General features: G+C 41.3%; 1 protein-coding gene across 1 annotated transcript; it reads left to right on the top strand.

Annotated features, from left to right (window-relative positions):
- The first annotated feature begins 11,502 nt into the window (after nt 1–11,502).
- Nucleotides 11,503–26,197, top strand: LOC148353330 (kazal-type serine protease inhibitor domain-containing protein 1-like). The gene is made up of 4 exons (XM_088352894.1): nt 11,503–12,180; nt 15,902–16,107; nt 20,645–20,792; nt 25,854–26,197. The coding sequence occupies exons 1-4, from the start codon at nt 11,682–11,684 to the stop codon at nt 25,937–25,939; spliced, it is 939 nt and encodes a 312-aa protein (XP_088209020.1). The 5' UTR covers nt 11,503–11,681; the 3' UTR covers nt 25,940–26,197.
- Nucleotides 26,198–26,912: the final 715 nt, after the last annotated feature.

The raw sequence follows: 26,912 nt of genomic DNA, 5'->3' as shown, positions 1-26,912 counted from the left end.
ACTCTGGAAAACAATAGATAATATCAACATTTTAGGCATAAAAGTTGGCATAGGAAAAAAAATGACAGCTTTTTACTGTTTACTGTGACTGTATTCATATTTAAAAACGAAGGAATTATCTATTTTTACGTCTAATGACAACTCGGTTAAATTACTTGCTACAAGGAAGGTTTGTTAACGATATTATGTCAGCTTAAGTGTCATGTGTACTGTTTTTGCGTTTTTTTTACTTTTCAACTTGTCCCACGTTAAACATCCCTACTATATTTCATAAAATGGCAATAAGATATTATTGAGTAGAATGTCTTATATATCTACACAATCATAGGGTATTATGTGAACGTGGGTTGTTCGTAAACCCTTCCTGTATTCTACAAAACGCGTCATTTTTAATTTGTGGACGTAGCTTGTAATGATGCATAACACCGAAACCATCTTCGGTTTAGTGCACTTCTCCGTTTATTGGAGAGACGGAGAAAGCTGGCATTTGTAACGTTGAGTTCTACAAGGAAGGTTTGTTAACGATACTCAAGTTGTTTGTATATGACGTAGACCAATATGTCACTGAGGTCTACAGTCAATATTACCGCCATCTCCTGGACTGGGGTGGAACCTTGCAAGTGCCGTCCGATTTCTTTGGCGACAATGTTCACTTGCACTCCTCTCACTGAGGGGACTTCCCTATGGAGGGACCTCGCTGGACGGTTCTCAGGGCCAAGTGAGAGGAATGGGCTTGGGCCAAAAGTCTCACAAAGGTTGCTGACAAGCTTGAAATTGGCATCACCTGTGTTGGAGCAGAGAAACCTCCAAAACATGCAGGACATACGGCTCTCTAGGACGGGGTTGGCCATCTCTGCTTCATAGGGACTGGTGAGACAACAGACTGGGTCAGGTCATTATCAATATCTGCCTGGTTTTCCAGTTCCATTCTGTTTTTTCACGACTATTTTCAAGACAGTTGTACCTCTTTATACGAGCACCTCTACACATAAACATTTTGATTCAAGATTTTTTTAGGAAGTTTTGCTTGCTCTGTGAGGAGGGACTCCAATTTATGAGCAGTCCCAGAGGCTACTACTAGACAGTTTGTGACTGCTTATGGTCATTAGCCCAGTCCAGTTTGCGCAGGCACCTCCTGCCATCAGGCACCTGATACTGCGCTCTTAGTTATAACTAAGGTATTTGTATTCCGCAACAATTTTGTTTTGACTGCATCTTTTTAATCGCATTTTATAGCATCTCATTTTGGTAATGTTGGCTAGGAGTTACGGGAAGGTAAACGGTAAGGTGCCTGAGAAAAAAAGGATATGGGAAGGTTTGCAGTAATCTGGTCTGTGCAGCCGTTTGAGACTTTTTTGATTAAGGGCTATACAAATAAACATGACTTGACTTGACTACTTGAGGTCTGGTTTTTGTTTCTAGTACACAGTATTGTTATTTTTGACCATTTGTTTTGTTACTTAGTTCTTGTGTTTTGTTACTAAACGTCATCCTTTTCTGAGCACCCCAGCCTCTGCTCATGCTTCCTTGCATTTGGGTCCACCCGGATAGACTGACCTGACGACCGATGGATACAGCAGGGAGCTTTCATGTACTTTGTCCTTGTCCCCAGTGGTGATAAGAGCCATTGGCTGCTTTAGGGTTCCCTGCCCCGCCTGTGAGGTGAGACTCTGGCGCGCTTCCCTTAGCTGCATGTAGAGCTCTCAGCTGTTTCGGGGCTTCCTGTTCCGCCTAAGGACTGTGTGCTACAACCTCCATGATAATTGTAAGGTTGGCTGTCTTATTTTGGCAAATAGATAATGGTTTCCTATTAATCATTACTTGTTTGTAAGGTGTTTAAAATAAGATATAAAATTATTTATTTTTTTGCCAGGGTGTTTTTAAGGTTGCACACAGTCACGAATACTAATGTTAGATGTGTTAAATTTACCATTTATTTTGTTTTTATCCTTCTATTCCACAGGGCAGTGCCTGTATAATAAAAATACGCCAAAATGCTTACTGAAACTTTGGTTTACACTCCATAAAATGACACAAGTGGCTCACTCTGCAGCAAAGTTATTTTTTGCAATACTCTGAATGTCGTCTTGTATTTGGATCAGTGATTGTTATTGCTTTTACAGCTCGTCGAAGTTTAAAGTGGAAAAAAGTTGTGGTCTGCTTGCGAATTATGTGACGTTAGTAACGGAATACGGTCGGCTGCGGTGTGCCACAAACACACCAAGCTAACATTTTTGCTATTTGCGAACACACAAACTGGTCAAGGTTTAGCAAAACAATAAGCTTGCACCACAACATTGCTTTTTGAACATTCTATAGACCAGGGGTCGAAAACCTATGTCTCGTGGCTATATATGGCTCCTTTTTTTGAAGTACATTAGGCTCCAATAAAACGTGCTACTTGTGCAGACTCCTCCGTAGCGTTCCATTTCTACTATACTCTTTGTCGGATTTGGTGGACGCATAGCTGAAGCTACTCCAAGCATTCCAAAGGTTCAGTGCTGTAAATAAAGGACACAGTTTTCGCTGGCGGCAACCGGACTGTTGTTCAACAAATATGTGCGAAATTCGTCACTGAAATATGTAATGCTGCATAACATTGGAAAGCATAAACGATTGTGCTTCAAGATATGATGACCATTTCAAAATGTACTCATCCCAGAAACATCACGATCAGTCTGAAATAAGATACCCGAAAACTATCCGCCATGTTAGTCCGGTCCTTAGCCGCCATGCTGTGCATTGTTGCACTGGCCCTCGCTTGCACCTGACAACTCCGTGCCATCTTTAATTTAATTATACATACTGGCTTTAAGCTTGGCTGATAATTGTTACATTTGATTCAATGAAGCTAAAATGAGGACACATATGTGTTATTGATAACAAAGTCATGGCATTTGGTGGGTTTTTTTTTCAGGGGAATTTGTATTTGTCACACTGGCGTCATCATTTTTTGGTTTGAACAAATTTATTGACACTAAAAACAGAAAACAATCATGACAATCTCAACAGCAATTAAGCACATTCACAATATTATATTCCAATATTACGTTTTTAACAGCAAACACAAAGTGAGGTTTGAACAAACCTTCTCGAAAATCAAACATATTCACAATTTCATTATATCACATCTTTGTTAGTGTCAATAGATCCGTCCAGGCCAAAGTCGATTGTCCTCGGTCTGAACAAATCCACTGACACCAACAGCAGCAAAACACAGCCATCAAGCATATTCACAATTTTTTTATATTTGACAATATGACGTGACGATATGACGTTTTAACATTTTTTCCTGACATTTTCAACATCAATTAAACAATTTCAGAGTTATTTTCTTTTAACAGTAGTTAACCAGCGTGTAAAAGGCAATACTATTGTGCAAGGGCATAGCTCTGACATCCCACCCTCCCAAGCAGCATTCTTCCAGTCCTCTGTGTGGGTCCTTTCCCTTCTGCGTGGGTCCTCTCCCTTCTGGGTTCCACAACCCAGGCCGTTGCTGCCGGGACTCCCACAGAGTAGCTCCGGCTCCCCCCTCCGGGTGGGTGCATACGAGTCTTCTTTATGGCTGCGTCCTAGGCCCGCCGCTCGCAGATTGTATGGTATCTGCAGCCATTTGGAGCACAGCCACGGGGGGGATCTGCCTGCACCTCCATACCAGCAGGTTTCTGGAGGTCCAGATGGCGTCCTTGATGGCGGCGAGAGTGAGCCAGTCCCTGGCAAAGTCGTTCCGAGGCCTCCTCGACCGACTCACCCCGTAAAGCACGTACTGTGCATCAGGGACCTCTCCTGCTGGCAAGTCCGGGAACTTTCCTAGTTGTTCGGCCATTGTCCACAAGACCTGGGCAGCGTTGCACTCACAAAAAAGGTGCCTCACCGACTCCTGGGCGCCACAGCCAGGTCGAGGGCACGTCGAAGTTGCTGACATTCCTCGGTGGTGCATTACAGCTCTGACTGGGAGAACTTCATGAGCCACCATCCATGACAAGTCTCGTAGTCTGTTTGGGAGGGCAGGATGATTGACGTTGCTCCAAACCGTTGTGGATTCGCCAAACGCAAGCCCCCGCACAGGGCTTACTGTAGCTCGCTTTTGCACAATAGCAATAAGGGCCCTGTGGTTTTGTAAAGTGTGACATTCTTGTGTTTCCAAATAAAACTTCTTCAAAAAATCCCGAATAAAGAGATGTGTTGGTGGCAAGTTAAACGAAACTGGAATCAAACGATTGTCTGGTACAAGCTTTAGCTTCCGCAAATATGAGCCCATCCAAAAACGGGTCATTGCTTGACTTTTCGGGTTGTTGGGTGGGCCCACAGCGTTTTGGAAGTGGAGAGAGACATATTTGCTTCCCAGGAAAAGCTGGAGGTCAGGTACTCCTTTCCCCCCTTTTTCCTTTTTCTTTTTCATTGTATCTCTTTTTATCCTTTCCCACTTTGAGCCCCAGACAAAGCGAAAGATGGCTCGGTCCAGTTGTAACAGCACGTTTCTTTTAGGCATAAAAATTAAACTGATTGACAAGACTGGGAGGTCGCTGGTTCGCGCCTCGGCCGAGACATACCTAATTGGTATAATGGCGGCGCCCTCTGGCTGCGGCTGCATCGACTCTACAACGGGTCAGGTGTATCGACATTTCGTTCTGTGTACATTGTTACAAAGAATGACAATACAAAGGAAATTATTATTATTATTATTATTAAAAGCATTGGGAGGATGATCGCTTTGATGATTAGGACCTTCCCCTCTATTGTCAGTTTTCTTAGTGACCAAAAAACAAGTTTTTGCTTAACTTTCCTTGTCACGTCATCCCAGTTGGTCTCGCCTCCTCCATCCGCATTGAATTTTATCCCTAGGATTTTCTGGTCTGTCTTTAACACCGTCAGCGGGAGTCCTGCCTTTTCTGTCTCTTTCCACATTCCATAAAACTTCACTTGTGATTTTTCTCTATTTAGCCTTGACCCAGACGCCCTCCCTAACAGGTCAGTCAAGTCAAGGGCTCTTTCAACAGATGCGCGGTCAGTACACAAAATATTAAAATCATCCATGTACAAAACACACTTGGTAATTTGTCCCCCACTTCCTGGGATATTGATGCCTTCGACAAATCTATCTTTTCTTAACATTTGTGCCAAAGGTTCAATGCAAAGAACATAGAGAAGGGGAGACATAGGGCAACCTTGACGTACACCGCAGTTGATCTCGATTGCTTCCGATAAATTCCCGTTAATCATGAATTTGCTGTAGATGTCTCGGTATAGCAGTCCTACCCACTTGATGTATTTTTGGGGAAAACCACATTTTTTCAATACCCTGAAGAGGTATTGGTGCGAGACTCGATCAAAGGCTTTTTCAAAGTCTAGGTTTAGGACCGCTAGTCGCATGTTTCTGTCTCTTGCATAACAAATGGTGTCACGGATCAGCATGAGACTGTCGCTGATCTTCCTTCCCACAATGGCACAGGTTTGGTCTGGATCAACCAAGTCTCCCAAGACAACAGACATTCGTGTTGCTAGAAGCTTGCTGAAAATTTTACAGTCCACGTTTAAAAGCGTTATGGGTCGCCAGTTTTTTAAGTCAATTTTGTCTCCTTTTTTGTGCAATAGAGTAACTATCCCTATTCTGAAACTGTCTGTCATATGGTCTCGACTGGAAAATTCGTTAAAAACAGTTAACAGATCTGGTGCTAAAATATCCCAAAAAGTCCGGTAAAATTCTAGGTTGAGTCCGTCCTCCCCGGGTGATTTGCCTTTTTTCATAGTCTTTATGCAATCATTCAGTTGGTCTTGGGTAAAGTCCGATGTTAAAAAGGGGTCTTGACGCACCGATCTTGAAATATGATCTAATACATGCCCCATTTCATTCTCATATGTTTCTTTCTTTTCAAATAATTTTTTTGTGGTAGTCTTCGACCAATCTGGTTATTTCACTACTTTCCTTTGTTATTTGCCCGTTTTTGTTTTGAAGTTTAAAAATCCCCTCATTTTTGCCCATAATTTTTTTTAAAAAGTAGCGTGTACATTTTTCCCCTTCTTCTATTTCTCTTTCTCTGCTTCTTATTATGATGCCTTTGCTCTTTATTTCCGCCAAAGCGTTTAGTTCTTGTTTGGTCTCTTTGATTTCATCATTAAAGTCCATCCCCTTTTCTGTTAGGATGAAATAGCGTTGGAGTCTTCTTTGTAGTCCCGACATGCGTTTCATCTCTTTAAGTTTCTTGTTTTTCCCTGCATTTTTAAAAAAGGTCTGTGTTCGTTTCTTTGTCATTTCCCACCATTGTGCTCGTGAATCATACGAGTCTTGAAGGGTCTGCCAGTCTTTGTACAGCTCCCTGTATTGTGCGGCTAAAGCCTCATCCTCCAGCAGGGAGCAGTTTAACTTCCACAAACCCTTCCCAACAGTCATACCTGAAGGAAATGAGAAAGAGCAGGACAGTAGCAAGTGATCCGAAAAAAAAACTGGAATTAATCTTGCATCACTCTGTGCTAAACCCCTCGTAAATATGTAGTCTATTCGAGAGGCTCTGGCATTGTCACTACTGAACCAGGTGAAGCCCTCCTCTCCTGGATGTATGGATTTGAAACAGTCCACCAGTTTAAATGTCCGGCACATGTCTTGTAATAAAGTTGATGTTTTATCTACTTTAAACTCCTCATCGTTCCTCTTTCTATCCTTCCTACTTAGGATGCAATTAAAATCTCCCACGATTAGTGGTTGATGGCCTAGCATATACGACTGGATGTCCTCTAAAAGTTCGTACCTGAGTTGTCTGTCGGCATGGCCGTATATGTTAATGAGGTTAAAATCATTCCCTATATAAGAAAGTCTTGCTAAGATTGCGCGTCCGTCTCTCATCACAGTACTCCCCTTTATGATGAGTTGAGGGTTGTTTATTAAAATGGCTACCCCATCGTTACGGTTTTCATTCGAGCCACTCCATAATGACGGATATGGCCAAATCTCTTCCCACTGTTTATAATTTTTTAGAAAGGGGATGCAGCATTCCTGTAGTAAAAACACATCTGTTCTGATAGTTTTTAAGAACGATAAAACACTGTGAGCCTTAACCTTTGATCTCACACTTCTCACATTGATAGTAGAGAATGTAATGTTCATAATTGTTGTTAAAGTATTTAAACTAGTTAGACAAAACCGGGGGATCTGAGTCCATTCTTTGGTGATCATCGAGATCATCGAGAGTGTCACCTGTGTCAGACACATCACTTAAGAGTAGTACCTCATTTTGAGACTCACCGGGGAAAACTCTGGGACCCTCTGACTCTCTGTCTGTGGTTCCAGGTCTTCCCCTTTTTTCTGGGTTAGGGGGTGAGCCAGAGGACCTATCAAGGGGTCTCTTACTTCCTTGCCCACAAAGGGTCAGATTTTTTCCCTCCCCGACTTCCTCCGTCTCAACTTCATACAGTTCCCTTGTGGGCTTATTCACCGGCAATCGGCTTTCTTCTAAATCTCTTATCTTTGTTTCTGTTTTTTTCACCACTCCCAATTTTGTCTTACTTTTACTCCTCTTTCCAGTGCCCGTATGGGTTTTTGGAGAGTCATTCGCCTTTTCGATTTGTTTGTCTTCTCCAAATCCCGGCAATGGCGTAGCAAACAAATTTGCTCATTTGAACTCTCTTCCAGGCCCTTCCTGATTAATATGTGTTTTCGGAGTGGCAGTTGCTTTTTCTATTCGTTTGTCATGTCCAAATTCAGGTATTTTATGAGAAATCAAATTAGAATTTCCAGGTTCTTCCTGTTTCAATTTTGATTCTCTGGTCTCTGCTCCAGGGGTTTTGGTAGGTACATCTGTTTTTTCAATTTGTTTGTCTTGTCTAATTTCTTTGTGCATTTCTTGATCAATTTCATTGGGTATTTCCATAACTTTATTCATTTCCTGTTCATCTTCATTGGGTATTTCTATAACTTCATTAATTTCTTGTTCATTTTCATTTTGTATTTCCATGACTTTATTAATTTCATTGTCTTTGTTATCTTTATTCACTTCATTGTTTTTGTGACATTTATTCATTTCATTATCTATGTTGTCTGACATCATTTCATTGTCTTTGTTGTCTTTGTTAACTGCCTTCCTAGCTTTCAATTTGTTAGCAAACAAATTCGGGCAGTTTCTAAAGAGGTGATTCGTTTCTCCACAGAGATTGCATTTTCTCCTATTGATACATTCCTCAAAGGAATGTCCAATTGTTCTGCACTTTCCACAAAAAATTCGATCACATACCTCAGCCAGATGCCCATGCTCACCACATTTGCGACAGAGTTTCGGTTGCCCTTGATAGTGGATAAAGCCACGGTTTTCCCCCAGGAATATAGTCGACGGGATTTGTTTCAGTCCCTGAAAGCCCTGAGGATCTTGCCGTAGTTGGACTGGTACCCTCCAGGCACCAGTCCAATAGCCTTTCTCACACCTCACCTTCATAGCCTGGCCTTTTACTGAGCAGTTTCTACTCAACCAATAACAGACGTCATCAGCACTGATTATTTCACTAAACATTCTAACAACGACAATCTTGTTAGCATTATCAGTCAGCTTCTCCACTGTAAATCCTGAAAACTGGGACCTCACTCCCTCAAAGCGATTCCAAAACTCTTGATAAAGAGCTGCCGTTTCAAAACTCACATCAAAGCCTTTGCCAGAAGTCATTTTTATGACAGCATGTACCTCCTCCTTTTTAAACTTCAGAATCTTTTCAACAAACTTGTTGTCCTTGACATTCCCTCCGAAATTGCCACAACATCTTTGAGCAAGAATCTCACGCAGTTACGTCTCCGCCCGCCGGTATAATGCCCGGCCATGGCAGGACTCGGCTGCTTTACTTCTAACTATGTTAAAATGGTTAGAATTGTAAAATTAATAATTAACAATACTCTTAAAACCGACGCCAATGACAGTATAAACGCATAGAACGAGCAGTGCTAACCTGATGCGTCCACCATCAACCGCTATCGTTATCATGGGTGGTATAATAGTTGTTGAACATAACCACTGTATAGCATAACAGTCACAGTAGGCAAAAAGGGCCTGGTTAACCAGTTTTAACTACAGTTTACAGTCACGGTGTCACACCAACAGACCCCGTTTTGGCTGTACATCGCTGAAGAATCCTTTGTTCACTGTTGAGACAAAATATATTTACCCACAAATACTAGCCAAGCACACAGAAAGATTTGTTTGGGTGAGTTCCCCTCTCACACTCGCCCACTGTGCTGAAGGGAAATATATCCATAAACTTTTCATTTGCAGTTTTTCTTTTACATATTTAGAGAAGAACTCTGCTTGCACCTCGCTGGAATCGCAGGAGCCAATCCCAGCTCACTTCAGTCAGAGAGCAGGGGACACCCTGATCTGGTTGCCAGCCAGTTGCAGGGCACTCAGAGCCGGACAACTCGCCCACTCAGTAGCACCTAAGGACAATTTGTTTTGTCAGGTTAATTAGCCGATCGAAATTGTCCCTAGGTGTAAATGAGCGAGTGAGTTGTCTGTCTCTGTGTGCCCTGCGACTGGCTGGCAAACAGTTCAGGTTGCCCCCTGCCCACAACCCAAAGACAGCTGGGATGGGCTCCAGCACCTCCGCGATCCTACTGGGGATGAGCGGTGCAGATAATGGATGGATGTTTTTGAAACGTAGTAGGAGACCTGTGTGCTCGGAGTAAACCCACGCAGGGAGAACATGTAAACTCCACACAGGAATTCTGCGGTAGCTGGAATTGAACCCTGGACCTCCGCGCCAGCTGCTGAACTGCCCTCTTTTGAAACCATTATTACAAAAAAATGCAAGTCAGAATGGGCCTCACTGTGGGAGTTACAAGTTTAAAGTGCTTTCATTTTTTGATATGGGACATAGTCCCTGGTATTATTATTATTATTATTTTATTATATATTCTATCAAATTGTTTAACATGACACAAAGAAATAAAATGTGTTGGAAAAATTAATTTGCTTTTGTCTGGAAAGCGGGTTTGGCGGTTTTGCTGAATTTGGTTTCAAAGTATATGGTCTGGCTCTCTCTCTCAAAAAAAAACGAATCCTACTTTGCTATTATGGCTCTTTGGGTCAAAAAGGTTCCTGGCTCCTGCTATAGATTTTTTTTTAAAAAGAAAAAGAAAGCAGACTTAGTGCCTCGTTTCTCCAGGATTCCTGAAGCCCACCTGGAATGACCTATACCCTTTCAAGTTTTGGGAGTAGGGGGGGCTGCAGACATGATGACAGGAGCAGCTGTTTTGTGTGTAGGGAAAGGGGTGTGTATAGAACTAAAACAGTAATAAGTTGGAAGTGTGGAAGTTTTTATCTTTTTGGGGGGATTGTTCTTAATGTTTTGACATTACAAAAAAGGAAAAGGGAGATTAAGGAGGACGCATAAACCTCGGCGCAGACAAGCATAGCGTCAGTAATCCAAAATACACGTCTGGTACATTTTTCTTTGGAGGAACAGACAGGAAGTGCCTGACGTTATTACAACCCAATGATAGTAGCAGTAGTCGTGGGACTCTTTTTTTGAGAACTGTCTCTTTTGGCTTAACTCACTAAAAGGAGCTCCTCTTTCGGCTCATTTGCGGCTCTTCAGTTTTGTTGTTGCTTTATTGGATATTTGATCAATTATTCTGTAACGTTACGCATGAAATGACTTTATTATTTTATTTTATTTTAAAGGAGGGGGATGTCTATGATGCACAAAAAGACACAAATGAAAAAGGGGAACAAAATAAGATACAAATAGAAAAAAGAAGCTGTGAGTAAGTTGCCTGTCTCTGTGTCTCTGGCTGGCAAACAGTTCAGGGTGTCCCCTGCCCACTGCCCGAGGATGGCTGGAATAGGCTCCAGCACCCCCGTGACCCTACTGAGGGTAAGCGGTGCAGATAATGGATGGATGGATGGATGAAAAAAGAAAAAGAAAGAGATAAAAGTTCGAAGAAAAGAAAAGAATGAAAGTAAGAAAGGAAGTAAATAGCTAGGGGCAAAAATGAAATATAAAAGGGAAAAAGACCAAAAAAGAAGAAATAAGAGACTAAGAGCAAGAGAGAGGATGTAATAATGAGGATAAACAAAAAGCAATAAACAGAGTGATATGCAGAGAGAAAGAGGGAGAAATGGAGTAAAAGACAGAGAACAGGAAAGAGAAAGCAATAAAGAGTGTGAAAGAGACGAAGAGAAAGAAAGTGAGAAAGGGAAAGAAAGAGTAATTCAAGAGGAAGAGAAAGATGAAGGGATATAAGAGGAGGTAATGATAGAGAGTGAGAAACAGAGAGAGCGAGGACCAGAAAGTGAGAAACAGCCAGAGAGAGGAAGTGAGAAAGAAAGAGTAAATTAAGAGGAGGGGAAAGATGGAGGGACAAATTAGAAGAGAGAACAATAGAGTGTGAGAAACAGAGAGAGAGAGCAAGAGAAAGTGAGAAGCAGAAAGAGAAAACGAGAGAGTGTGAAAGGGTAGCATTTTTGGCAGAACACCAGCTCCCATGATACACTTCAAATAGCCAGCTAATGTAGCCGCTTCGTTTTTGAACGACCCATTACTCGATCGTTTGACCAGTGGAGTTTGAAGCATCGCAGCGGCTCAATATTTTCAAACTCGAGAGGGGGGGAAACATCACATATTAATTTCTCATTTTGTGCGTCTGTTAAAGGTAATTTAGTGGCTCACTCAAAACTTTTTGGCACGGTTTGTGAATCCATACGGTCATGTGTCTTCCAGTTGTTATTTTGTTCATGGTTCTCTATCCGAACCCGTGTCCGGGCATGCCATTTGACTATCTGCCTACAGCTCTGCCGCCCGTTACCGACGTCACTTTGACAGGGACCCCTCTAGGAGACTGTGGCTCATGCCACTCAGACGAGTGCCCGGCGACCCTCGGCTGCAGGGCTGGTGTAGTACCAGACCGCTGCGGCTGCTGCATGGAGTGCGCCAACTTGGATGGGCAAGCATGCGACCCGGGAGGGACGAACGTCCACTTTGGACTCTGCGGTGCCGGTCTGCGATGCCAGGCGGATCCAAGACCTGCAGGATGGGCTCGGGACTACGAGGAAGAGGAGGAGGAGGAAGACCAAGTTTGCATTTGCAAGAAGCAAGACGCAGTTTGTGGAAGTGATGGGGTGACGTATGCAAACATATGCCACTTCAGAGAGGTTGCATTCTCAGACCCCAAACTGTACATCACAGGAAGTGGCCCCTGCAAAACTGGTAAGTAGGACTGTGAACATGTTTGTCATACTCATGGACCATACACAGTTACGTATCCAAAACCAATATGTATTCATATAGAACTTTTCTGAGACTGGAGTGCAACTCAAAGTGCTGTATAAAACATTTAATGTACCATACTATTATACATAAAGTTACCCCCATCTAACTGATTTCACAACACATTAGTAGCAATTTGATATTATTTTAGATATAGATTTTTTTCAGATGTTATAATGAGAAAACGGTTTCCATCTTTTATGTCTTTTTTTAAGTTTTTGCAGTTCTTCAGTTTTTCACATTGTAAACGTTGCAATAATTGAAAAGCTTGAAACAAAATTGTAATATGTATTTCAGACACACCTGGTACTGTTAAAGCTTTAACTGAAGGCGAATTTAACCCTTGAGTTAAAGTGGCCTCGAAGTAAATTCTAATGACCATCACCCAAATGGGCATTGTGGATATTGCAGTTCCCATTGAAAGTCAATAGAAGCCTGATGACTTCAATGTAATTATGCCAAGTAATAAGTTGCGTACCTGTGTGCTATTATTAGAACCTTATTTAAAAAAATAATAAATCCAGTTTTTGCTTCTTGTGTAGATTTCCCATACGGTGCCTTTGAAAATAAACGTGATGGTCTCACTGCTGTTTTTTTAAACATGTTCATTGCATTAATCCCTCGTTCCAAAAATGTCCTTGTCAAAACCTGCAAAGTTTATTAAATAGTCTATTATACATTCAACCCAAAGAACAAACCCAATTTACAGGCAGAAGCATTTTGTCCTACAAAGAAAAGTTTGGTACTTTATAAACGTTTTTTTTTTTTTAAACTCGTGACTTCTTTATTGACTAATAAGGATTTTTAAAATCAGATGATATTTTGTTGCCATCTTGTTGACTTTATTGAAAAAAAACAAAAAACAAATGTGGCTTAAAAAAACAAGTTCAAACATCAGACGAAAGCACTGTACTTTATAAACGTTTTTGTTACTTTACAAATAATTTTCAAATTACAATTTTAAAAATAATCTTGCTACAATAATGCACTATTGATTGTTTATCAGATAAATTATTGGTTGAACGACTTAGGCACTTGTGCAGATAAAGCAGCTTTTTATGGGAAGCTGATTTAGGCAAAAATCTCAAACGAGAGATATGCACTCATGTTATTATTGTAATCTAGGGTAAATGGTAATTGGTCTGCATTTATCTAGCGCTTTTCAAGTCAATGAAGACCTCCCAAAGCGCTTTAAAATGTGCTTCAAACTTACCCATTAACACACATGCTAGGCACTGACCTGCTTATTGGGGGAATTACGTATTCAGTATCTTGCCCAAGGACACTTCGACATATAACACGGAGGAGCCGGGAATCGAACCTGCGATCTCTTGATCCCAAGACGAGCGCTCTACCTCCTGAGCTAATGCTAATGCAGCACGATTAACCGAAATCCAATCGATAGTTGTGATGTAGTGCGATTGTTTAATCGCAAGACACTGCAGTTTTTTCAACGAATTATAGTTCCCCTTTGTGATTTGATTGACGGATCGTTTGGCCGACCAGAATTGTCAGTTTCCGTTTTAACAGCGCCAGCAAAATCAGAGGCAAGTTTATCACCTCAGTAGCCTAGATGGTAGTGTGCCCGCTTTGAGACTGGGAGGTCGCTGGTTCGCGCCTCGACCGAGACATACCTAATTGGTATAATGGCGGCGCCCTCTGGCTGCGGCTGCATCGACTCGCTACAACGGGTCAGATGTATCGACATTTCGTTCTGTGTACATTGTTACAAAGAATGACAATACAAAGGAAGTTATTATTATTATTATATTATTATCACAGCACCAATAAAAGCGAGGCAAAATTTGCAAGCACCCACTTGTGTGCAGACAGCAACCCTAACAAAGCTCCCCTAAAGAGGGCGCTCTTTACTTTAGTTTAAGAATTTCACTAGTATTAACCCTTGAATGCATAAGTCAAGTCATAAATAGCCCACATGGGTTGTTATTTTTCAAAATCTTTAAAACAAAAAAGAAACAAAAGTTGTTATGTTGTCACATTCCAGGTATTCTTTATAAAACATGTTTATGTTTATGGTGCAACTAGCGAGCGATTACTGTATCTAAATGTGATCATTTTTTGAAAATGTGACATGGGGGCCACATCGTGTCAGAATCTCTACTTTACCACTTTTATTGTGCGTAATTGACTCTGTAAGTACAGTATTCCTTTATCTTATAGTTCTTTATGAATTATTTTCTTGAGAAAAAAAAGGAATTTAGCCTTTGCTAAGTTTACTCTGTCCCTTTGGCTTTGTTAGTATGAATCGCAGCTCTGAGGACATTCTGTGAAATATGCTTGCATAATACAATTTGGCATGGGTCAGCCATGTCACACATACGGCCCATGGGCGGGATCTGTCCCGTTTAATGATTTAATCCAGCCAGCCATACATTTTTGAGCACGCCAAAAAAGAAGGAAGTCTAGCTCATTTCTACCAATAGTTACATCTTTTTTTTAATAAATACAAACCTACCAGGAACTAAACACATGCAAAATGATGTGTCCTAGTAAAAATAAAATGTCAAACTTCCTTTACCTTTTACCACGACTAAACAAATTATCAGTCATTGACCTTACCCAAAATGGCACTGAAAAAAAGTGTACGCCGAGTGCAGGGTTTTCTATGAATGTAAGAACCCGAACAGACGGTGCACCCAAATGCGCAACGTTTTCACACCAAGGTTTACTTTACGGAAATGGGGCATTCATGCGCGAGAACACAAACGGCAGCGATTCAGCGATCGCTGAGTGGAAGAAGTGAGACAGAAAAGTCAGGCGCAGGAAAAGAGGAAGCCAGGGGTAGACGAGATCAAAACCGGACAGGGCAGACGGGATCGATACCAGATACAGGATACACGAGCAGATACCGGACAGGACGGAACAGATGGGATCGATACCTGATATAGGATGCACAAGCAAGATACAGAACGGGACAGACGGGATCGATACCGGATACTGTATACATGAGCAGGATACCGGACAGAGTCAAAAAAGCAATGCTTTGCAAGTGCAGAGTTTAAATAGCAGGGGAGCCAATCAGGCAACGAGCAGCAGCTGGTGCCAAACGAGCGGGCACAGGTGAGGGCAATGGGCAATCGCGACAAGGAAAAATGGAAGAAGATTTTTGAGGCAAGCATATTTTTTTAAAGCACCCACTTGAGTTTGTGTTTTTGGTGAGGTTTGTAGTGTGTTGGTTCGTTTGTAAAGCTGCATTTACACAACTGTAAAAAAATATTTTTGATACATTCAATATAAACATTGAAAATCTTTTGTTTCCATTGTGATGTGCTTAGAAAAGAGCCCTTACAATCCATTATTATAATGTGTGGGGTAAGCTAAAAATGTAGAATGAATGTTAAAGCATTGTGCTGAAAAACAAAGCTAAATGTTTGGCTTAGATATTTCTTTGCATCCGGCACACCTCAGAACATTAAGTCTGGATCCGGCCCCTGAGCCAAACTGAGTTCGACATGCCTGTCCTAGTTGATTTAATGGTTGGACTTACATCTTGTAAAATATTGTTTGGGGTGAAAGTTTTATTTTATTTGACTTTACTTTTTCACAGTTTAAACACTTAGCTTTGCCAGGTATCTGACAGAAATGTTACAAACACAATCATACGTGTCTCACATACTCCTAATCCTTTCCTTTGCAACAGTTCCAGTGATAAAAGTGGCCCCTAAAAATCAGGTGAACGGAAGTGGCAGCCATCTTATTTTCCTGTGTGAGGTTTTCGCCTTCCCAATGGCGGTAGTGGAATGGCGTAAGGACAAACGAGGCGGCGATCAGAAAAAGGAATACGAAGAGAGAGACGACCACAACAATATCATTCTGCCAGGAGATGACCCTCACATTTCTGTTCAGGTGATACAAAACAAAATGAAATATACAGGGATCAGAATTTTCCGCGGATCCGCGGATTTCCGCTGTTTTTGAACCCCAAAGGCATTCCGACTTTTTCACTTTTTCTCTTGCGTAGCAAACAAATTCAAAATCCGACTGTCTCACTCTTTCCTTTATTGCTCTGGCGCACCCTGGCGGCCGTTAGAAAAATTGGCCGCATTGTTGCTCAAGCTGCAGGGACTGAACTGCATTTGAACTTATCTTGCAGAATTTACAAAAAAATCAGTTATGTGGGCAAATTATTTTAATCTTCTAAAAATGTTACTTAAATGATAAATATAAGCATGGTTTTGGACAAGTAAATTGCCTAAAACCCAGGATCTTGGGCGGGGGGGGTGTGGGGGGGATGGTGGGGGGTACCTGGGGGGCTCCGCCCTGTTTTATTCCTGGACCCTGGCTATTTCAGCTGAAAATGAAAATCTCCATTCTGATCCCTGAATATAACCAAACAGTTAATTGCTAGGGCAGCACGGCGGCGCAGTGGTTAGCGCGTGTGTGGCACAGTTCTAAGGTCTTGGGAACCTCCTGTGTGGGTTCAAATCCAGCTACCGGACTTCCTGTGCGGAGTTTGTATGTTCTCCCCGTGCTTGCGTGGGTTTCCTCCGGGCACTCCGGTTTCCTCCCACATTCCAAAGACATGCATTTCAGATGGATTGCCCGGTCCAAATTGTCCCTAGGTGTGAATGAGCGAGCGAGTTGTCTGTCCCTGTGTGCCCTGCGATTGGCTGGCAACAAGTTCAGGGTGTCCCCTGCCCACTGCCCGATGATTGCTGGGATGGGCTCCAGCACCCCCGCGACCCTACTGAGGATAAGTGGTGTAGCTAATGAGATGAGATGAGTTAATTGCTAACCTAATTTAGCAAAATACAAGAAGGAAACACACATTTTAGCCGAGTGCTATGTTAAGAACCCCAAAAATTGTCAAAATATTATCATAGGGTGAAGAACAGAAAAAGTTGACTGATAGCAAAAGTACAGGAGCGAATTGCCGTTGAAAAAGCAGTTGAGTTTAAACAAATATCAATAACCACGCCAGAAAAATATAACCTCAATGTTTTACAATGGTGATTTCTTGCTGTGCGGTGTGGGCTGTGCGAACCAGCAAGGTTCTAAGCCCATTCGGCATTTTATCAGAAGACGGCGATTCATATCTGCTATTAATCGGAGAGACTATGGGGATTGCAGAGAGCATTTTTGACAAGGTAAGAATTACATATTTCTTAGCAATTTTATGATAAGTGGGCAGCACGGCGGCGCAGCGGTTAGCGCTTGTGCGGCACAGTTCATGTCATGGGAACCTGTCGTGGGTTCAAATCCAGCTCCGGACTTCCTGTGCGGAGTTTGTATGTTCTCCCCGTGCTTGCGTGGGTTTCCTCCGGGCACTCCGGTTTCCTCCCACATTCCAAAAACATGCATTTCAGGTGAATTGGCTGATCTAAATTGTCCCTAGGTGTGAATGAGCGAATGAGTTGTCTGTCCCTGTGTGCCCTGCGATTGGCTGGCAACCAGTTCAGGGTGTCCCCTGCCTACTGCCCGGAGATGGCTGGGATGGGCTCCAGCCCCCCGCGACCCTAATGAGGATAAGCGGTACGGCTGATGAGATGAGATGAGATGAGGTACGGGTCATGTTAGAGACACTCAATGTAGCCATCAATAGGTTAGCCACTGCTACTGTAGCTGATTGTGTCTGATTGCTGCTGTGTCTTTGGCCATTTCAAAATTATAGAATATTTGAGAAGCTTTTGGTTACAGTCGATATTAGATTTGATTTTTGTACGTACCTACCTACCTACCTACCTACCTACCTTGGTCATATCCCTCGAGAGGGGTGACCAACAGCAAGACAAAGAACAAGTAGCAAAAAACACACACAAAAATGTTTGGACCATAGCCAACCCAAATGCCCAAACACCCAACAAGGTTAATCACCTAAGTTGGTCATACTTTCGTTCCTCCAGACGAAACATAACACAAGAAAGCGGCCATGTCACTTGGGTCAGGGTGACACAACATACTCTTCCGTTCAACAGCAGGGCCCAACAGCTTTCACTGGTTTACCCCTGCCGCATCATACAGGTGCCCTGCCCATCCCTTAGAACTCGTCTAAACATCGCACTATCCTTTTACAACACCTCTCCACTCATTCCTATCACCAACAAGAGCTCTAGCTTCCACTATATTTAGACCTCTTTCCCACTCCCACAGACCTCTTTGCACGCATAACACCATCCATCCACGTCAATCGCTGTCTTCCTCTTGGTCTCCTTCCATTTACTTCTGCTCTGTAGATCCTCTTCAACATTCGCTCCTCATCCATCCTCTCCATGTGTCCAAACCAACCGAGTACTCGCATATCTACACGCTTGCTCAGTTCCACTACTACTCCAGTTCTGTATCTCACAATTTAATTTCTCAATCTATGCAATCTTGTCACTCCTAACCAACTCCTCAAACACTTCATCTCAAAAACATTTAATTTCCTTCTCAAATCTGCGTTCAGGCTCCAAGTCTCTGCACCATACAACAGTCGATACAATCACACTCATACTGTCCCCTCTTAACATCCATACTCATACTCTTGTTGCTCATCATTCTCCTCAGAGCACCCAAAACCTTGCTTCCTTGATTCACTCCGTGCAATACCTCGCACTCAATTCCACCAACTGCAGCCACATCACAACCCACGTACCTAAAGATTTTAACTTCTTCCAGCACCTGTCCATTCAACCTTATTTCTAACGCCATGCCCACTCCATTACGTGACCACTTCATCACCAACATTCACACATAACTTACGCCTATCACACACTCTTCCAAACTCCATTACCAACCTTCTCAATTTTTCCTTATAAGCAACCACAAGTGCTGTGTCATCTGCAGACAACAACTGACTTAACTGCCACACCGTTCCACTGTTACCCATCATTTCTACACCTCTGCCAGATACTCTTGCATTCACCTCTCTCACCACACCATCCATGTACACATTAAACAGCCATGGTGACATTACACATCCCTGTCTCACACCAGTTAACACAGGGAACCACTTACTTGTCTCCCTACTCTTACACATGCTCTGCTGTTCACATAAAAACATTTCAATGCTTCCAACAAATTTACACCACTCCATACATTACCATCACCTGCCACAATGCCTCTCCATCAACTCTGTCATATGCCTTTTCCAAGTCTAGTTTTCTTCAATAGATTGTAGTGAAAATGAAATCAATAGTTGTTTTGCTTTTCTTAATAATGGTTTTATAGTTTTATCTTAGATCCCTTAATCGTGAGCCTCTCAAAAGACCCCCACCATCCAGCTAAGGCACACTTTTTATGCCATTAATGTACTAGTCTGGCCCCCTTGAGAATGGTTCCTCTGCCATGTGGCCCATGAACTATAATGAGTTTGATACCACTGCATTAGTGAAATGCATATTGGTTCAATATCAGCTAAAAAGAAAAATATGTCAGGTTTTACCGCATTTCATCAAAAAGTTTTGCTAATGGGTCCAATATTTGCGCTTATGTCCATTCCAGTTTTATTTTGCTCTCAATCCAGCAGCATCCCAATGCTTTGGGCATGAATAACCCAATTCTGAGAGGAACAAGACCATTGTTAAAGGGACACTGTAATAATTGACCGCTATATGTTGCTGTATTGGTGCAACCAAAAAACGAGTGTTACAAAACACAATGAAAAATACAAATTGATTATTTTTCTTCTATTTTTTCTGCCCAGCCTTTGACAAGGTTTTTGTTTTTTGTGGGTATCCTTAGTAGCAAGATGGTGGACAATCATATAAGTTCCCTACACATTTCTTGACCCATGAGTATTTTTAAAAATGCAAGTTTATTTTTGCTTATTATTTAAATCAATAATGTTGTTTTTTTTAATCAAAATATTTTTTTCATTACTAAGAGGTACCAAACAATACACAATGTCTCCTTAACGTTGATAATGCTAACCTTAATCAACTTGACCTGTTCAGGATAATTGGCCACAGGTGTTTGGTGAATGGACACACTTGTGCCCAGCTCTAACCCGGCTAGGGCCCCGTTGTTGTAGGAGGAATACCAAACTCGAACAACAGTGTTGTTTGTCGGAGTACAATTAAAAAAAAAATCACAAACAGCAACTATACAAATAAAAATGACTTGACTTGACTATAATTTCTGCTGAAATCAGATAATATAATCTGAGTATTTTACAACACTTGGGGATGCCATATCTGTTTCGTATCAGAATTAAAAAGTTTTCAGACATCAGTCTCAACGGGGCATATCAAATGCATGGTTGAGCACAATAATAATTACCCACAAAAAGAGTTTAGGCTTCCACAGGGGGGGGACACAAGCCCTTAGTTTGGGGGCCTGGGGCCAGGCCCTCCACAGCCCGCCCATAGTGAAGGGTGTGAAACCTGTATGATCACTTAGCTTAGCATCAGGTATAAAAGTGTGGTGCGAACGTAGAGCTAGCTTTCCGTTATGTGTGTTCTAGAGTCGTGGCGGTCCTCTGCAGTTTGAGCTCTCCAGTTGGCTGCAAATCGAAGGGGCAGAGCCTGGAGACTCTGGAACCTATCATTGCATTGCCCGCAACAACCTCGGCTTTTCTTCAGCTTCGGCGGCCTTAGGGATCCTGCCAGCGGGTAAGCGTCTCTGATGATAGGTCACATCAGTCACTTCTCTTTTACTTACAGTATTTTCCACACACTATAAGGCACACCAGATTCTAAGGTGCACCCCCCAAAAAACAGTCTTTTGTCATATATTTATCCATCCATCCATTGTCTGCACCGCTTATCCTCAGTAGTGTCGCGCGGGTGCTGGAGCCCATCCCAGCTATCTTCGGGCAGTGGGCAGGCGACACCCTAAACTGGTTGCCAGTCAATCACAGGTAACACAGGGACAGACAACTCACTCACTCATTCACACCTAGGGACAATTTGGACCAGCCAATTAACCTGACACGCATGTTTTTGGAATATGGGAGCAAACCGGAGTGCCCGGAAGAAACCCACGCAAGCACGGGGAGAACATGCAAACTCCACACAGGAGGTTCTATCTCATGACCTCAGAACTGTGTCGCACATGCGCTTATCACTGCCCTCATATATATATATATATATATATATATATATATATATATATATATATATATATATATATATATATATATATATGTGTACAACAAAAAAATATCTGTTATACACATACAGTATTTGTGCAATGATTGATTCATCAGTCGAAAAATGTCACTGACCAAATTTGCAAAACATTGTGGTCAATGGTAACCCGACCCGGGTCGCGGCATTGAGAAAAAATAGTCTTCTCTCATCTATCTTTTATTTATAGGGCACATTAGAGCTCTTAGGCCCTTAGCCTGGGCCTAAAATGTCAATCATTAAGTTCTGTTTCAGGACGGATTTCCTTCTGGCTGACGTTTTTAAAAATGGACTGTCCTGTGGTGTAGAGATAAGAACTTGGGCCCGGGCCCGAACTATAAAATACATAAAATATCAATTATTAAGTCCGGCCAGGCCTATCTTCTTTCTTGCCAGTTTTTTTTTTATTTTTATCTTTTTTATTTTTTTAATAGACGATATGCACAGCATGCACTTACTTGTACTGAAGTAATTATTTAGATGACTGATTTTTACTTCTACTTGAGTAATATTTTTCTGAAGTAACAGTACTTTTACCTGAGTAACACACTTCGGCGCTGGAGTTGGGCACGGAAACGCGCTCATTTGCTCAAAATTTATATTAATAATAAAGACCATGCTTCTCAAACAATCATTTTAACTCCATATCACTAAATCCAAACAAATCTTCATCTTCTGTGTCACTGTAGAAGATGCGCTGCTTCCTCTTCCCACCTCTACGTCGCTTACATCAGACATCATTTCTGCTTCTCGCCAATAGCTTACAAGCTATACAAACGTTTTTGTTTTTTTTTTGCTTTTTGGCCAAAACCTTTACTATTTTCAGATAGTAATCTGCAGGATAAGATTTCTTTTCGGTGCCATTTCGTTCAGTTTCATTTCGCTGCACTTCGCCAAAATACGCACTATAGCGCCAAAGTTTTCGTTTCGGCGCCAAAGTAAAACTTTTTGTCACGACCAGTACAAGCCGTGGACCCAAATGCGTAACGTTTAACACAATGCTTTATTGAGGGATCGGGGAAGTCAGGGTGAGAGGAGTCTCAGAAGTCCCAAAAAGAAATAAAGAACAAAGCGTGGACAGAGATCGGAACCAGGTGGGCAGCCGGGACGGGAGGAATCACCATTCCTGATTGCTCACAAATAATGGGATGTTTAAACGCGTTCTAAGGGACGGTCAGGGCACCTGTATGATGCGGCAGGGGTAAACCAGTGAAAGCTGTCGGGGCCAGCTGTTGAACAGAAGAGTGTGTTTTGTCACCCTGACCTGAGTGACACGGCCGCTTTCTCGTGTCCCGTTTCTGGAGGAACGAAAGCATGACCAACTTGGGTGCCGAGGTGCTTAACTTGTTTGGATGTTTGGGCATGTGGGTTGGCCATGGTCAAAAAAAAATTTGTGTGTGTTTTTTTGCTACTTTTTGTGTTTGTCTTGCTGTTGGTCACCCCTCTTGAGGGATATGACTGAAGTTTGAAAATTCTTTAGTTGCTTTCTAGATATGATAGATATAAATTCTAACCAAAAAGTTCCCATTCTCAGGTAAACATTTAGATTAAAAAAAAAATCTGAAAAATCTATAAATCAATAAATCAATTATTTAAGAGTGTTTGTATGCTATTTTGTCACTTCCAGTACGCATGAGTTTCGCCGCCCATCCCCCCCAATGTAAAGGAAATTAATTTAGTTGTTGTTTTGCTTTATTTAGATTGTAACTTATTTGTTATTGTGCCTTTTTCCCTCTTGAATATACAACGAACTAAGACAAAGGCGAGTAAGATGGGGGGGGAAGAATAAATAAAGCAAAACAACATTGCAGTGTTGGGAAATGTCTTCCATGTTCTAGTCATTCTTTAAACTCCAGTCGTCCTTGTTTGTAATTGGTGTCCTTTTTTCCCTGTAATTGATCAATTTTTTCGATTTGTCCATGATTTAGGTTTCCTGTATTCGTCTTCTAAATTCGGTCCTCTCCATTACAAATATTTCCTACAAAGCGCACACCCACACGGTGGGAAGATCTTGTTTGTACTGAAATCTTGTTATTACTCTTTAGCTGGCTGTAAGATTTTTTTACCAGGTATTCATCCTTTCGCTGTAATATTTATTTGGTTAGATGGCTCAAAGGGAGCACCTTGAATGTTTTGGGTATCCCATATCTCAAATATGTCCTTAAAACAATCCATATTTAATCTTGTTTTCTAAGGCAAAGCCAAAATATATGCATGTCGTCAACATCTACCTCTCCACATGTTCTCTAGCATGGTTGTTGAACCTCGGAAAAGCCTATCCTAATTTTGGGGGTAATAATAAAATCTGACGACATTGTGCCAGTTGAATTCCCCTCAGATTTCGTGAGCTGGTGAATGTCCACTGTGTTTTACAGGTGTTCCACCACTCGTCCTCTGTATTTTTGAGTCCATCTCCTTTTCCCACTTTCTTTTACTATAGCGTGATGAATGGCCACTACATGCCATCAAACATTCATACATATCAGAAATTGCTTTAAACCTTTTACCTTTAAAGGCTCTTTTAAAAATGTTGATGACCCTATGACCAGTCCCCGGTTTTATCTCTTGGATTGAAGGTAACGAAAAAGGTCAATTCCCTGTAACCCAAATTTCTTTTTCAATTCCACAAACTCTGCAGCTTGCCATTTTCATTTATCTTACATATTGCTGTAATACTTTTGTATGCCCATTGTCAGAACCCTTTATCATTCTGTCAGCTGGGTATAAATCTGTCGACGAGGGCAAAGCAGCTTAGAATTCTCGCCTCCCTTTCCAAACTGTATTTCCTAAATGTCTTATTCCGTATCTGAATTGTATTATTAGTTATTGCTCCTAGCTGTTAACCTACATTTATGAATATTTTTTATATGCTATTAAATTTTGTTTGCCATCTCTAATTCTATACTTTTCCATTTTGCAACATCCCCAATGTTTGCTTTTTTAAAAATCCATTATTATAATTTTTATTCACAAATGAACAGTTGATAAACACTTACAAAGATTAAATCGGAGTGAAGAAAAAATATATTAAGCAAAAAAAGCCTTAATAATCATTTTATAATGAAATCTTACGATTCCTAAATTATAATTTAATTGTTAGCCTCCTAAAAGACCCCCACCCCTTTCAGCTAAAACAATTTTTTTATGCCATTAATTTATTCGTCCGGCCCCTGTGAGTACGTTTAACACCTCTGTTACTTGGATGTCAGTCCTGATTTTTGATTGTTTCCCAGTTTCAAGACTGATTATAATCTTGAGTCCATTTTTCTTATTGTCTGTTTGGTTTGAATGCTCACTTGTGCTTTAAAAAAAAAGGAATTGAATCGTGTCACAATTACTCATTGCACTCACCTGGGCCTGCTTGTTTGGGGCCAGCTGCTGCTAGTTGCCTGTTAAGAGTCCCCCCCTGTTTTTACCCGGTACTCCAGTCACTCCTTATCAGTCCGTCAGCGAACCTCTGCATACGTATCCTACTTGTCTGTACCTGATTTCCTGTGTGACTCCGGCTATCAACCTATTTTGTCTATTTGACCACGCTCTGATCTCCCGCTCCGGCTAACGACCGTTTTGTCTATTTGACCACGCTCTGATCTCCCGCTCCGGCTATCGACCCGTTCTGCCCATTTGACCACGCTCGGACCTCCCACCCTTGCAAATCCACTTCCGCGTTCCGATCACGCTCCGATCCCGTAAGCTGCTTGCTCCCCCTGTCCAGCGAGCACCAGATCGCTGGCTTTTGTTTCCTCGATATCCCTATAAACTTTTGAATGAAATGTTACGCGTTTGGGTCTGCCATTGATATTGATATTGATGACATTGTCGTGAAACATTGTATGCAACGAGATTGAACATGACACTCCAAGAGAAAAATACGATAAAAGACTTTCAGCATAAATAGTCAAAGTTATTTATAACATAGTGCTTAGACCAAGGGTGGGAAAACTATTACCCGGGGAACCACATATGGCCCGCCAAGCTTTTTGACTTGGCCCACACAACAAAAATGGTTAAAATATAATGACAATGTATATGATGGTAAAACGTACGAATAAAATAGTTGTTCTGGTGCCAGTCATGTCCCTAGACTAGTCTATTGTTTTTCTGTTTAATACGTTGTGTATTTATTGTATTCGTCAGTCTACAGTATTAATCAACTACTGTGCAAAAAAAACATTTGCATTTTGCATTTTTCAATGCATATATTTTAATTTAGTGCTTGAGAGAGGGGCATTAATTAGTTGTTTTCTTTGATTCTGAGTGTTTCAAAACCTATTTTATGAAATGTTTCAATTTGTTAAAAACTATAAAATGAAATGAATAAGATGCTTCCCGAACGAATCCCTGGTTGAGTCAATTGCACTTTTGAATGATCTTGAGGATAACACGCGCTTCTCTTATTGGTCTTTTGATTTTTTTGCCCACCTCTGGTTAGAGGCGTGCTTAAATTCCTCTGGTTTATTCAACAATCTTGTCTGATTGATTGTGCAGTTTATCTCTGATTGGTGGCAAAATTAAATATTGTCCGTTCATGTTTTTGTTCTGCAGAGAAGCTGTCGTCCTATTTGGCAAATCAAATCTCTGTCATGAAACAGATGAGTGATGCCTTCGACTACAATGGTGAACTTGACTGATCACAAAGATGATGATGACGACGGTGGTTAAGACTCTTCCTGTGGAAAAAATGTATTTTTTCTTTAAAGCTTGAATACCTTTCAACAAGGTTCACCAACCTTTATGAAGCCGAGAGTTACTTTTTGTGTTACTGATTAGAATGAAGGGCTACCAGTTTGATGTGCATTTCTAAAATAGCATGTTACTACTATGTTGTTACTATGTTATTACTGTGCTATTACTATGTTGTAATTATTAAAAGTTAAAATAAGTCCAGAGGACCACATCATGACATGTCATTCAGAAATCAAATTTCCTGAAAAATCACAATGAACCATTGTATATTTTCAGAACCAGTATGCAGGCTACTCAGGTTGTCCACGTTGGAGACCTCTGGTTTACATACTGAGAGACTGTCTTTAAAATAAAAAAAAAGATTCTAAGTAAACAAGTATTCAGATTTGTATTTAAAACCAGTGTAATTAGTTCCTGTGAATTAAAGGTTTGTATGTCGGAGCCCAACATTTAAATGAAAAACAATTACTACAAACAAAAATCCGTGTCTTGTTATTTTAATCAGTTAATTCTTCATCTCTAAAATCAACTCTGACATTATTGCATTAAAGCAGGGGTCTCAAACTTGCAGTCCGGGGGCAAACGGGCTCATGTCTAGGGAGCTGACATCATTCTCCACCATCTTGCTGCTACATATACCCCCAAAAACGTGCGAAAGTCTAGGCAAAACAATTAAAAGAACAATGGTGTGGTTTGGTCACTTTGTCTTTTTATCACTTGTTTTCAGTTGCACTGCACGATAGGGCGTTATCTGATGTCAAATGATACCCTTGTCATTTGTAAGTTGACCCTAGCTCCATTCGCCCCCAAGTCATTTAGGTTTGAGACCCCTGCTTTAAAGCTAATTCTGGCTTTTAGTCTGGTGTTAAATCGTCAACTCTGGAGTTTTCTTCTGTACTCAAATCCCAAGATGTTGTG

This window comes from Urocampus carinirostris, chromosome 14, assembly GCF_059441175.1.
Source record: "Urocampus carinirostris isolate Australia breed hairy pipefish chromosome 14, RoL_Ucar_1.0, whole genome shotgun sequence".
Taxonomy (NCBI): domain Eukaryota; kingdom Metazoa; phylum Chordata; class Actinopteri; order Syngnathiformes; family Syngnathidae; genus Urocampus; species Urocampus carinirostris.
The sequence above is the reverse complement of the archived record's forward strand: the minus strand, read 5'-3'. Positions and strand labels throughout refer to the sequence as shown.

Bases quoted from the DNA above. Each gene is read 5' to 3' on its own strand.
- LOC148353330 (XM_088352894.1), top strand. From the start codon at position 11,682: ATGTGTCTTCCAGTTGTTATTTTGTTCATGGTTCTCTATCCGAACCCG. The intron at 12,181-15,901 runs GTAAGTAGGACT...CCTTTGCAACAG, and splicing joins AAGTGGCCCCTGCAAAACTG to TTCCAGTGATAAAAGTGGCC. The intron at 16,108-20,644 runs GTGATACAAAAC...TGTGTGTTCTAG, and splicing joins ACCCTCACATTTCTGTTCAG to AGTCGTGGCGGTCCTCTGCA.